This window comes from Pelodiscus sinensis, chromosome 6 (genome assembly GCF_052426305.1).
Source record: "Pelodiscus sinensis isolate ZL-2025 chromosome 6, ASM5242630v1, whole genome shotgun sequence".
NCBI lineage: Eukaryota > Metazoa > Chordata > Testudines > Trionychidae > Pelodiscus > Pelodiscus sinensis.
This window is the reverse complement of record NC_143057.1, coordinates 86,329,405-86,343,266: the sequence shown is the minus strand read 5'-3', so window position 1 is coordinate 86,343,266 and position 13,862 is coordinate 86,329,405. Positions and strand designations below refer to the sequence as shown.

At 41.6% G+C, this 13,862-nt stretch overlaps 1 protein-coding gene and 1 long non-coding RNA gene across 6 annotated transcripts in view; one reads left to right on the top strand and one right to left on the bottom strand.

Annotated features, from left to right (window-relative positions):
• The window catches only part of IQGAP2 (IQ motif containing GTPase activating protein 2), a 214,712-nt gene that overhangs the window by 81,929 nt on the left and 118,921 nt on the right, over positions 1 to 13,862 (bottom strand). For 3 of the 5 annotated variants that reach the window (XM_075932302.2, XM_075932305.2, XM_075932303.2), the window contains exons 6-11: positions 12,322 to 12,389; positions 11,849 to 11,962; positions 2,261 to 2,439; positions 1,529 to 1,616; positions 782 to 945; positions 159 to 246 (exon numbers count right to left, since the gene is read on the bottom strand). In XM_075932302.2, coding sequence (XP_075788417.2) covers positions 159 to 246; positions 782 to 945; positions 1,529 to 1,616; positions 2,261 to 2,439; positions 11,849 to 11,962; positions 12,322 to 12,389 — 701 coding nt within the window. The remainder of the gene's footprint in view (positions 1 to 158; positions 247 to 781; positions 946 to 1,528; positions 1,617 to 2,260; positions 2,440 to 11,848; positions 11,963 to 12,321; positions 12,390 to 13,862) is intronic. The other 2 variants (XM_075932304.2, XM_075932306.2) reach the window with 1 other exon arrangement.
• LOC142829927 (uncharacterized) overlaps positions 1 to 13,862 on the top strand; it is a 42,650-nt gene that overhangs the window by 8,557 nt on the left and 20,231 nt on the right. The window lies entirely within an intron of this gene.

The window sequence follows — 13,862 nt, the reverse complement described above, 5'->3', positions numbered from 1 at the left end:
TGAAAAGAGCAGTAGCAAAAATAAAATGCAATGAGGTTTCAACTTAAAGAAATCTTGTTTGCATGCAAACAAAAAAAAATTGGATTGAGCTCTTTAGCTTGATTTAAGAATAAATAAAATAGTGGATTGTGAAAACAAGTATTAAAATATTTACTCACTAAGCTTGAGAGCCTCAGATTCCTCATTGGCAACACTAACTTCTTTCTGTATCTCATATTTGTCGAGCAAAATTGGACCCCCTGCTAGCTAACAAAATCAGACAAAAAAAGATTATTATGCTTTTTGACTTTGCAGGAGAAGGAAAATATTCCATTATGACACTATTAACTGGCCACAATATGTTGACTGAATACCAAATAAAAAGGCTTTTTGAAGAATAGTGTTTGGTTTTCCATAAGCTTTTAACTGACTTAATTACAGATTTTCACCTTAATCAAGATGTTCTTTATAAAATGGTCTTCAGCCATCATTGTTTGTCAACAATACCATTCTTCTATACTAAATTCATAAGTTTAGTTTCCAAGGTAAGCTTTGTATTAAGGGATACATTGTATGAAATATTTCCCCTCTCCAATTTAGCAGCTTTTTGCCAACGCATCACACTCTTTACAGCAAATGCACCTACTTTTGTCTTGTTCAGAGAAAAATATTTAAAATGCTTGACAAAATTCTTTACTGTTCCATAACACAGAGTTCAGGTTGCAAAGTTCAGGACAATGTCACTTCTATTTTAATTACAGTAAAGTGCAAAACTCAAGTGTCATACATTCTATTTAATTACCTGCATTCTCTGCTCTTTATAGTCACACAATTGTGTTAGGTACCATGGGGAATTTTGCTGCAGAACTCCAGATAAGCTCAGAGCAGGATGGTTCAAACCTGCCATCAATGTCACTTCATCTTGCCTGTCAATTGCCTCATTCACTTGGACTAAAGCTACATGAACTGAAAGGAAAACAATGCTTACAAAATGCAAAAAAAAAAAATGTCCAAAAAAGGTTTCCATTACTGCTTGTATCTACCTCTCTTTATACAAGTCAGTCATTGGCAGTTTTTAAACCCAGCAGAGGTTTATATATCAAGGCTCCAATCCTACAAGAGCCTCAGAGTCCCCAGGGACTCCATGTGTGCTAAGTTCCTCCTGTACGCATCCATTTGCTGGCTCAGGGTCCAAGTCTGAATCTCAAGTCTACCTAAAAAGAGGGGTCAAAATTTACAGTATTCAGCAGCCAGTGGAAGCTGACAAACACAAGGAAACAAAGCAGGTATAACCAACTGGCTTCTGAATTGAGTCCTTAATAGCAAAAACAACAAATATAGCATTAATCTTTAGGGATAATGGAAAAAAGCAACATGATACCCCGCAAACACTGAAAGTAACTGTTTTAACACAGACAAATGTTTGCCATTTTAAAAAAGTTACTTCCATAAAATAAGTAATTGTATGTTTTTGTTTGGCATTAGGAACAAAAATACATAACTGGTAGGTGCCATGCCCCCATGTTGATGAGAAACTAGAATTACTTACTGTTGATCTTATTGATATTGCCTTGGATCTCAGCTTGTGTCAGCAATTCTTCATACACATCTCTTTCCTCTTCTGAAATTGAGCCACTCTAAAAACAAAGTCCTTACTGGTTAAAGTTGAATACAGATATTTTCAGATGATCAAATAGCCACTGTAGTACTAGTGATTAAAACTTTATATCAGCCACAAGATGAAAATGTATGCTCTTTAGGGAAAGAGTTATACTTAAAGCATTTTCTGCTTATTGTAAAGTGCCATATATATTGTGATCAAATCCTGTGAACAGTTATGCAAGTGCAATTTTGTATTAATAAAAATTGTCCAATAAATTGTTGCTTAATTATGTTATAATCCCAAAAACATTTAAAACATTTTTATAGGAAGTTGATTAGCCAAAAGTTTGTTTCTACACAGTATGTAAGAGAAAAAAAAGTGAGGATCTTTTGGATTCTACATGGAAGCATTACATAATTGTTGTACACAACTCATGAATGTATTTGAGTAAACAGAACACCTTCATATTTGCCTCCAGCTTGTTTACGTCAGATTCCAAGACCAAAGGGCCCATTGTGATCAACTTCCTACAGTGACAATTTTTCACCTAGTTTATATTGAACACACTGGCTTATTAGCACAATCCTAAAAGAATCCTTTTTAAAAGCTTGCATGCACTTTTTATACAGCAACATAAAAATTTAAGAATGTTAATTAAATCAACATATGTTTCAGTACCTTGAGTCTTGCATTCTCCTCTTTTCTCTTTTTAGCTTCCAAGAGTTCCTTCTGATATCCCTGTGCAAGATCCTCATCTACATTCATCAGCATTGCATTTGGGTTTCTCAGAGTTATAAGTGTTTGATCTGCTACTCCCTTCTCAATAGCTTCATTAATTGCAATGACTGCAGCATGCACTGGAAAGGATGGATAAGATTTAAAACTTTAAAAAAGGAGCCAATCAATGAGAGTACTTCTGGATCAAACAAAAATTAATGTTACCAATTCTCAAAGCTTCATTTTGTTAGAATGAAGCAAGATGATACCACACAGTAACTGAGCCTCCATCATCAATCCCATTTAACTGAGTCTCCAGCATCAATCTCTCTATATTAACTGAGTCACTAGCCAGAACCACCTAGGGCAGATAATCAAAGATACAGATACACTAGAGAATGGGTCATGGGAGCTCTGGCTTTCTGATCTCGTTCCAGTGCCAACTGGACTGGATAACTGGGGTTTTACTATATGTGATAATATTTCACCATGGTTCAAGTTTTCAGGATTTTCCAACCCACAGAAGAAAAAAAACCCCACTCAGAATGCAGTTATATTCAACAGTATAGGACAGGATACAGTGTTCCCTCTAAGATGTGCTACAGCCCTGCTTCACAGGTGATTAAGCAGCCTCACCCAGTCAGCTCCATGCCTGGAGCCCTGAGCCTCTGACTGGGTGGGCCTGATTAATCACCTGTGAAGCTGTGATGTTGCACAGATTAGAGGAAACACTGGCAAGATAGTGCCTAAGTTTCCAGAAATTTGAAGAATATTGTGTCATCTTGTTTCAACATAAGAAATAGTACTTAAAAGCTCTTTGGTGAGGATAGAAATCCCAGATTTCAACCTTCCTCAAAATTATGCAGTCTAATGAAAAATCGTTTATGTACAAGTTCCAATGGTCATCTTTAGTTTTGTGGCCAGATGCCCTTCAGGATAGCAGAATAACAAACACATGGGAGACTAGGAATAATTACACAACAGTCTGAGACAAATTAATTTATTTCAGTGTTTCTTAAACTTTAAGACCAAGGAACAATTTTTTTTAAAAAACGAGGAACACCAAGGATTTTTTGTTGGGGGAGGGGAATAAAAAGGCTCGGGGTGAAGTTATTGAGCCAAAAAGGTTGCTTCTCCTTTAAGGGCAGCCATTTGAACTCTGTTCTCCATGGCACACCCCTCACTGCCTCACAGCACATTGGTGGGCCACAGAACACAGTTTAAGAAACACTGGTTTATTTTGTCTCTTATGAATTGCTAATTCTCCTCTTTCCCTTATGAAACTATTGTAATTAGCAGTGCTACCTTTGTTTGAGTGTGAAAGTCAGTTAGTATGCCATATGATCTATTAGAAATTCCTCCCAACTAGGGATGTTAGGTATCAGTGAATACAATAGTTGAGTAACCACATGAATTTTTATCCATTACTCAACTATTCTATAGTCCCCAGGGGTGGGGCTGACAGCCAGTGCATTCCAGCCCCATGTGGATTGTCAGGCAGGAGCTGGTCTGCAAAGGAAGCCAGTTTAAAAATCAACTCCCCATACAGATCAGCTGTCTGCCATCCCAGATACAGAGGCAGCAGTCCCTGTCTGCGGGTGGAGGGGGAATCCCAAGCTCTAGCCTCCATCCATGGTTGGCCCAGGCTTGCCACAGACAGAAAGCCTGCTCCATCTCCCACAAAGCAGCCTGTCTGCAGGGAATTAAGGCCTGCCGTGGACAGACGCTGCTTCACGGCAGCCCCCTGTGCTCGCTCCCATGGCAGGGAAGGCCAGGCAGCACCATGGAATTGGTGTACGGGGATGGGGGGAGGGGGAGAGAAGACGACTGGTTTTAAGCTGGTTCCCCCCAGCATGGGCTCCTGCTTCTTCCCTTGCACTCCCAATGCCTCTAATAAGCATAGTTGAGATTAACCAATAAGTCTAGGCTACATATTGACATCCCTCCTTCCAAACCTAATTATCCTGAAAAATATAACACAATAGATACCAAGGTAGGTCCTGTATTACGGACTCATTGCATACATCCTCTCCCCACCAGCACTGCCACTACTACTTCTGTTTAGGTAAAGCAAGGAGTGTAATTAAAAAAACATACTAAATATTTGCTAAGCACTAGACTGCCTCGGCTCAAACCCTCTTCACTTCACATTAAAAGTGTTCATACCCAACACCAAACTGGAAATTAGATCAATAAATAAGATTCTTAGGGTTGAGGCGGGGGAGGGAGGGACAACTGACAATGTACCTGTACATACTACTGTAATAATACTTCAACAAAATATGTCTTATGAGATTTAAAAACATGGATTTGCAGATCAATAATATGGCAAAATGCACATTACAACATTATATGTGGGGTTCTAAATAACACAGATCACGACTAGAAATGTTTTTCGCAGAAGTCTGGGGAGTGACTGGACCAGCTCCTCAGAAACAAAAGAGCAAGCTAAATGACTCATCCACATATAAACAAATCTAAGCAACTATTACCTGTTGCTACATTGCAATTCTTTACCAGGAAAGGGGGCAGGGACCAAAAAAACCACCCACAAACCTACATCTTGGCAGAAAAACATAATGGCATTCCCTTATGTACAAAATGCTTGTTGCCTTGTTCCTAGCTAGACATTTTCCTTGAAGGTGAAACAGGACTATATAAAAGAAGGGACAGACACGCCAACGCACCTCTTCCCCTCAACTGTTCCCACCCATCAGTACACTTCACCAGAAGAAGCAAAGGAAATAGCCACTGAACTAGAGAAAGGTTCTGGCCTAAGAAGTTTGGTCAGACTGATTAAAAAACCATTGCTTTGAATTTATCAGTTTGTTAAGTTAGGCAGGCATCAGTTGCATTTTCTCTCAGTCAGAAATGGTTGAGAGTGTCTCAGAACTTTTCTTTTTAGTTAATAAACATGTTATTAGTGATGTTAATGTGCAGTCGATAACCGATGAGCCAGGATTTGTCAATTAATTCTACTGACTATATGCACTCTCACTACCCTTGTTGCCACTGTATCAGAGGCAACAAGGATGGGGAGGCAGGAGCTGGTGGTGCCCATGGGGAGCCAGCTTAGCAGCCAGTTCCCCACGAGCACCTGATACCATGGAACTGCCTGAGTTCCCCCTCGCCCCCACCCCAAGCGCTGCTGCCTCTGATAAAGAGGCAGTAGCATGGAGGGAGGGTGAGTGGGGCAAGCAGAAGCCAATACACATGGAGCTTTTAAGCCAACTCCACAGAGCTGCCTGCTCCATCCCCCCTTGCTGCCTCCCACAAAGGCAGGGGGAAGGTGGGATGCTGGAGCAGCCTCTGTCCATGTGGAGCTCAGGCCCTCCATTGGCAGAGGCTGCTGCCCCACACTGTTGCCCCTGTAGCAGAGGCTAAAGCATGAGATGGCTGGGGGCTCCCCAGGAACAAGGTCAGGAGCATACTGCCTACCTACTCTGTCCCCAGACACTATCAAATAATTTTGTAATCGCTAAGTTTTTGTGCAGTTATACGATTATTGAATTAATCAATATATCCAACATCCCTAGTTTTTATCTAATCCCATGTTTTTTAATTCAAGTGCTTGGGAAACTCTAAACTTGTTGCAAGGGTAACAAGACCTGTGTGTATAATTTCTACTAATAAAATGATACACTTTATAAGCCTGTGTTGGGCAGTGCAGGACATATTTCTGGGAGTGAGCCTAGAACTTGAGTTAAGAAAAGAAAAAGAGCAGAAAAAACTTTTTCCTCCCTGAAAAGCTCAGCCCTAAATCATACAAGCCATTGACAATGTGTCACTGTACCATGAGTAGTCCTTTTAACTCTTCCTGCTGAATTGCCATTGCCTTTTACTGAATATTTAGTTAAGAAAACAAACTGAAAACGGCTAATATAGACATTTGTTAAAAAACATTAATCTCATTATCTAGGAACTATCCCAATATAAATCAAAACTCTATTACATCTTAAATACCAAAAAACTATATTTATACTAAAAATAAACTCGTGTGACCAAAACCCCAAGAAAAGAAAATTCAATTAAGGTACTGGTGAATTTCATATCCCTCCCTAAAAATCTCCTTTGCACAATAGCAAAAAGGTTCATTGGGAGTTTTTTTTGCAGGGGGATGATAGAGAGTGGGAAAGAAAAAATATCCTCCAGAGTTTGTGGATTCCCTTGGACCTTTGAGGCTCCAGACTGTGGTCTTGTGCCACATTCACACAAATTCAGGCCTTACCCTGATTATTCAATAATGTCCATCTATTTGGCTTGATATGCTAAGGTAAATTGGAGACTTGACCCGTCCCTGCTGTGTGCAGCTCCTTCTCGCAGGCTGCTGCTGCCCATGTGTGGCATTGCATGTGGGTGGGGAGGACACCCGGGCGTGATGTGACATCACGGCCCGGGATTTTAAAACTCCTCAGAGGCTGCCTCTGGGGCCTGCACACGGCCTCCGGCCCCGCAACGTGGAAGGTAGGGAATAGGCTTGTGTGGTGGTGGTGGCAATGGGGAGGGGAGCCTGAGGGAGAGGGGTAGAAGGAGAAGGGGCTTGGGAGGGGAAGACACCAAGGGACAGGATGCAGGAGAGACAAATGCCAGGGGGCCAAGTGCAGACAATGAGGGAAAGGGCAGGAGGGGAGCTGTCAGTGGGAGGGAGGACAGGGTGATCCTGGGAGAGGAGAGGTGAGGGGAAGGGCATTGGAGGCTGGAGGGGGAGGCGCTGGGAGAAGGCTTGAAAGAAGGGGTGGGCATGAGAAAGGTGGAGATGGAGCAAATCATGTGTGACAGCACAGAGGGGCAGGAGGGGAACGGGGTAGAGAGTACTGAGGGGGTGGGCATCAGGGAAAAAGAGGGCAAAGGGGCAGTAAGGGAAGGAGGAGGCACCAGAAGGGTACAGGGCTAAGGGAAGGTGCAGGTGCCAGGCGATTCTGGGGTGAAGCAGAAGGGCAGATACCTGCAGGGGAGGGACCGCACCAGGGGAGAGAAGCAGGACAGGTGTGTAGAGGGAGGAGTTAGAAGAGGGGTAGCTCACATGATCAGAGTGGTGCTACTGGAGGGGGGCAGGAGGGCTGAGGGCAGTGAGAAGGGCAGGAGTCAGGACAGCAGAGGAGGGTGAGGAGTTGGGGGGCAGCAGGGACCCAGATTTTTTTCATCCCTATAGAATATATTTAAAAAGCAGAATCATGTGCACACTTATCACAGCATGAACCAAAACAAAATAGTACTAGCCGATATGACTGTAGGAAAGAGTTTTAAATTATGGCCTGAAAATTTTAAAGCTTAAGTTTATAGTATTACTTTGCACTTAAATATTCCGAAATCTTTTTTAGTGCCTTACAAATAACTAATCTTTGCCTTAACAACATTACTTAAGCCAAAGTTTTCTATCTTGTGTGTATAAAATACAATGAAGGCTATTTACCTGTAAGCAGAGTTCTTACAGATGGCTTTGCGTATTCATACTTGTGGATACTGCACCACCTGGTGGTGTCTTGAGGTCGAGTCATCTTCTAACAGTGTCAGCTAGAGCACTCTCAGGGCAAGTCTACATATTTACATCTGTGCAGCTATATTAATGCTAGATGCAGGGCTACAGGGTAAATGGCATAATACATACACCAATTCCACAGCCTTTTATCTCTGCACACAGCAGAGTGTAGTGAATACTTCCAACTGCAACTTGGCAACGTAATGCATCACTAATGCACTGTCTGTAAAACTTGCACAACCCACCCCTGCAGGTGAGGGAAGAGAACTTGAGAGCCCAGAGGAATGCCACTTAGTCTAGTAGCATCTTAAAAACTATCTGTTGTATTTTAGAACTAACAAAATATGTAGATGGTATCATGAGCTTTTGCGGGCACAGCCCCCTTTTTCAGATGACACGAAAGCTCATGATACCATCTACATGTTTTGTTAGTCTTTAAGGTGTTACTGGACTTTTAATTGTTTAAGTTTTTCCTGTTACAGACTAACTCAGCTACCCTTCTGAAACTTAATTCTAATACAAGGCAAACCTGCAAATCAACGTAAGCAGAGCAGTGTCAAATAATTCAGATGCTTTCCCTCCCCCAGCACTTGGTTGATGCATCTGAGGTCACCAATCAGGATGGTCCTGCAGGATTTTGACTGCTTGGGGGTATGTAGTTTTCTGACTGACCACCATTTTAAGGAGGTTATGATATCCCAAGGCATAGTCATCAACAATTAAAAACTGTCATGACTTGGTGTGTAGAAGTGAAATATTCAAGTGCTGCATACATTTGATTCTCTGATGGGATCACACAGGTAGTGGCTACTATGAAACCCCAAAAGAATTTTACTCTATTTAAGTTAGGGTCTGAGAATTTAAGTTTATTCTGGAACATGTGATATTACTTTGCACTTAAATATTTCAAAAACTTTAGTGCCTTACAAATAACTTCCTTTTAATAGATGAAGTGCAACCTCTGAAGGGCAGGGGGTCAACTCTGAACAATTGAGAAAGCCTCTTTTCAGATCTAAGGCTCTGTCACAAAGACAATATGGTTTAATAGACAATCCCTTATGCACAAAGGAAGGATAAACATGATTCTTAATTCTGTCAAAGACAAATCATGGCCAAAAAAAGGATTACAATGCTCAGAGCCAATTTATGGAACCAAAATTTCCAAATGTACTTGAAACCACACATTTTTCTTCCTATCACAAAAACACGGAATAAAAACCTGGACCTCTCTCTCAAGAATTCATGAACCTCCTTTATCAGCAGGTATGATGTATTTCTGTCCAGATTTTTCCCTATTACTGCAGCAGCCACCCATGAATTTAGCATGGAATGGTATGAAAGCAAGAAAAACCTTCACAAAAACCTTTCCACCTTCTTGGGGATGCATTGACCAGATGCAGACAGGCAAACACTGAACTAGCAAGATGTAACAGTTCATCCAAGATAGAGAAACATATCCTACTCTTAATTATAGCACCAAAGTACATTAAATACTGAGTGGAAAGTCTCTCTCAGACTGTATATAGATTTAAGGTGGAAAATATACAGAACACCAGATTGTAGTACACCAGTGTCCTCAGATGGAGGGGACTCTGAATACACATGGTCTTCAGGTGTTAGATCTGCCTCCACCAATACCTATCTGCTCCCGTCCAAAAAGGAGAACTACTCCATCTTCTTCCTCAGACAAAAACTCAGACATAAGTGTCAGCAGATATGGAAGAATCAGTTTTGAGGACCTCTAGGCTGCTGAATCCTTAGAGGTTGAGACATGACCTCTTCATCTATGCAAAAGGTAACTGAAAATTTCCTTAGGTGACCCCCAGTAAGATCACAGGGCACAGGACTGCCTGTCTCCCCACAAGACATTCTTCCTCTATTTTCTGCTTCATGGATACATGAGTAAACCAGGAACAGCTGCGATGGGAGACCTGGCAGGGTCCTAGGAGGAGAGATCATAGCAGGATCTATGAAAGGAGACAGATGTTGCATCTCTTAGCAGTAGGTGAAAATCTTGGAATCATAGAAACATGCCTCCTCTTGGATCTGCATTTCATACATTACTCCAACATATCGGGAGGTGAACCTGTGTTGCCATGGTGATACAACTGTCCAGAATCAGTTACGTAAGTGACCTGAAGCAGAACCCCCAAGCAGGAACTGACACCAGAACTGACAACAGACAAGATCTCTCATCCAGTGTTATTCATTAAGTCCACTACTGAAGCGGAAAACAGACCAAGTTTTCATTCCAGTGCTGTAGATCCATTGTCTAGATCAGATAGCTCTAATGCAGTGGTCCCAAACCTTTTGGGGTGGCCGTGTGCCCGGGGGCGGGGCTGCTCACGCGCCGCACATCCCAGCATGTGCCGCGACCCCGGGGGCGGTGCCAGCCCAGATTGTTCCGCAGGCGCACATAAATGGCCCAGCGGGTGCCATAGCGCCCACGGGCACCGCACTGGGGACCACTGCTCTAATGCATGGAAACCAGAACTGCTAACCACGAGCTTTGTCCTTATGCCTCCATTTCTGGTGCCGACTATCACCACCAAACCCCAGTTCTGTGCTTCAAGGAAACCTATTTTCCTAGATCTGAAAGGAGATGCTGAAGCGCACACTAGTCCTGAATCTGCATAGGTTCCATCAGGGCAGGAAGTGTACTTCTTAAAATCCTGCCTTTTCTTCTTCTTCTCAAGTTCCACTATTACACAGCTCTGAAAAAGAATCACTAAGGCTATGTCTACACTACAAATTTTCTTGGCAAAAAATATGCTAATGAGGGGCTTATTTGCATGAGTCAGAATCTCATTTGCATATTTTCTGCCTATCTGTTTGTGCTAAGGTTTTTGCGCAGAAACAGATCAGCAGAAAATATGCAAATGAGAGCACGACTCACGCTAATGAATCCCTCATTAGCATATTTTTTGCCAAAAAAGCCTCAGTGTAGACATAGCCTAACTAACCAAATTAATGCTAGCCATCCAAGAAAGAGGCAGCTCTGGTTCTAAAGAAACCAGAAGCTGATATCTGTTTATGGCACACAGTTGGAAGGGACTGTGTGGTGAGGGTGCTCCACCCCCTATATAACATCACTCTGATGTGATACTATAGGGAAGAGCAGCAAGAGAGCATTTCAGCTGACAACTAGACAAGACAGGAAAAAGGTGGTGCACCTTCCACACAAAATTATGCAGAGCCATTTGAAGAATCTCTAGTTCTATTCTCCATTCTATCACTGGGTCACTAATATGGCTTGAGCAAGACAAATAATTTGTTTCTCTGTTCTCCATTTTGTATCTCTGAAATGGCATAGGCCAATATTTTGTAACAAGAGTCTGAAGTTAAAATAGACTTGTATTTATATCCCATATTTTTCCATTACGTGTCTGATAGAAGATTTTGGCTGATACCATTTCACAAAAACTGAAATACAGAGAGATTAACCATCTTGCACTAGGTTAGGTATCTATTCCAAACACTGTATATTTGAGAGCGTTTGTGCATCTGTCTGTGTGTACGTGTTCAAGAATCCCTCCTAACCAGTAAGAGCTAGGACTATCACATTTGGTATGCAACTTCCTCTTATCTCAAAGCAAGGTAAAGGTTTGGTTGTGCCAGAACAATGAAATGCAAGTGGAATGCAATTGTTTCTCAAACAGAAAGGGAGAGCTGTGACAGTAGGGATGGTTATACTCTCCAATGACCACAGGAGTGCATCAAGCACCCCAGTCCCAGAAAGCAGCAGGCTGCCTGGATGCACAGTCCCCACCATCATGGTGCTGGACCCCACTTTCTGTCCTGACTCCTGAACGCCCCCCCATCCCATCCCCTGAACACCTCAGTAACTGCTCCAACTCCTACACCCCTCACATTCCTAGCACCGTACCCTGAAGCAAAACTGGGTAATTATTCTAGTTAAGATAATTGTAAACTTATTGTCATACTGACATAAGATAAAATTCCCTGCTTCAGAAAGACTTCTCATAATATTTTATATTACATTACTCAACACCTTAATCCATTAATTAACCGTTTTTGTGTAAGTGGAAAACACGGTAAATCAGACTTACATGCAGCTTCATCCACTGATAACTCATTGGCCAGAATTCCACCAATTTTACTGAAAGCTGGCATCTGTATACCATACTTCTCCAGCTCCTTTCGCATGTTACTGATTTCCTCCTCTATTTAATATTAAAAGAAGGAAAGTTGGAAATGATTAGCAGAACGAAGACCCCAGGACTTCATGAGCACTCAGCGCTAAAATGTATTTGTAATTTAAAAAGCCAGAGCTTGGCTAACAGTTCTCATTCTGCTAGAAACTCAGTTTCAAACGTGCCATGTAGACTCCCTACCCCTTTTTCAAAAGGTGACAATTTAAAATAGCAGCCTCCAAATCACTTCAATGAGGTGGTGTGCAAAATGTTGGGAGAGGAGAGGGGAAACTCACATTAGAGAAAGAAGGTTGCTAGAAACAGTACTATTAGCAGTTTCATTGATGCAATAAATTATCTTCAGTATGACTAATTTAAAACAGACTTACCTGTAAAATCTACTTTTCCCAGTAAATCCTGGATCTGTGGTGCTATCCCTAGTTTGAACAGATATAAACTGCAAAGAAGAAAAATACTTAAGTCAAAGCCAGAGACTTGCATATTCAATGAAACATCTGTTTTTTGTAGAACCAAAGCCAAACCTGTATAGTAGCCAATATAATTAGAAGGTTACGGCTTTAAACTCATCTTTAATTATTGACTTTTGTGTACAGATATGGGATAAATTTCAGACTATTTTCTATGGTGCATTTAAACAGTGTGAACATAGAATGGGAGAAGTAATCTTCACAAAATGGAGATATTCCAAGGAGTTCTCTTAGGATAAGTCTACGCAGCAGTATTATTATAGTCCGCATCTACACTACCAGCCGCTTTTCTACAATGTCAAAATAAAGTCGAGCTGGAGGACTTCTTACTCCAACTCCGATAACCCACATTTTACAAGGAGCAAGGGAAGTTGGAGGACTCTCTCGGACTTCCTGCTATATAGACAGCACCAAATGCTGAATAAGCTATTTTGGCTTAAACGACGCAATTGTCACAGCTCAAGTTGCGTAGCTTATTTCGGCTTTAGCCCCACTATGTAGACGTGCCCTTAGATGGGGACAGAATACAGAGTGCAAAACTTGTTGCCTGTACAGTATTGAAATAATTCAGTAAATGGAAAGGAAAAGGTGTCCACACATTCACAAAGCACTTAAATACTAAATATTTCTAACTGCGTGGAAGGCTATTTTGCCTTTAAAAAAAAAAGGCACCTCCTCTCTACCCCATGGTATCTCTACACATGGAAACTGAAAGATGATAATACTGGCCCATGAATTGCAGGAGGGGATAATAGTACATGTAGTTAAAAGTTGCCACAGACATGTTCTGTTCGAAAGAACACCAGGAATCACTGAGTCCAGCTCCCCTCTACTCCACCAGCGCATGGTCAGAGGAAGTACAGATTCTCCAGCAGACAGTAGGTCAACTGCAGCATTCCATCACAAGCCTCATCACATGCAAGTCTCCAGATTGCCTCAAAATTCTGAACCATTCCATTTGCCACTCAACTTTCAGGAAGATGTTAAATAAATTGAACAGAAAAAGTTCAAGTAAACCAAAAACAAGCCTCAAACCACCCAAGTTTAGCCCTTTCCTTCCTTTTACCCCGAACTGCTTCTGTGTTAGTCTTCCCTTGCAATGTTTCAAAGTGCTTTTACTGCAAGCTCTTAGGCAAGAACTGTGGGCTTTTACACACTGTCACTTACTTCGGTGTAATTTAAGCCACTGGGACTATGTCTAGACTACAAAGATAAATCAGAAAAAGAAATGCAATTTGCAGTATGCAAATTGTGTATCTTTTTTTCAATTTACTTCTGAAAGAGGCTTTTCTGAAATTTGACCCATCTACATGGGGCCAAATTTCGGGGGAAAAAAACACTCTTTCGGAACATCCTTTCTTCCTCATAGAACAAGGCTTCGGGGTTGCTAACAAAATGTGTACGCTTTTCTGACTTTTTTCGGAAAGCGGACGCGTTCCTTG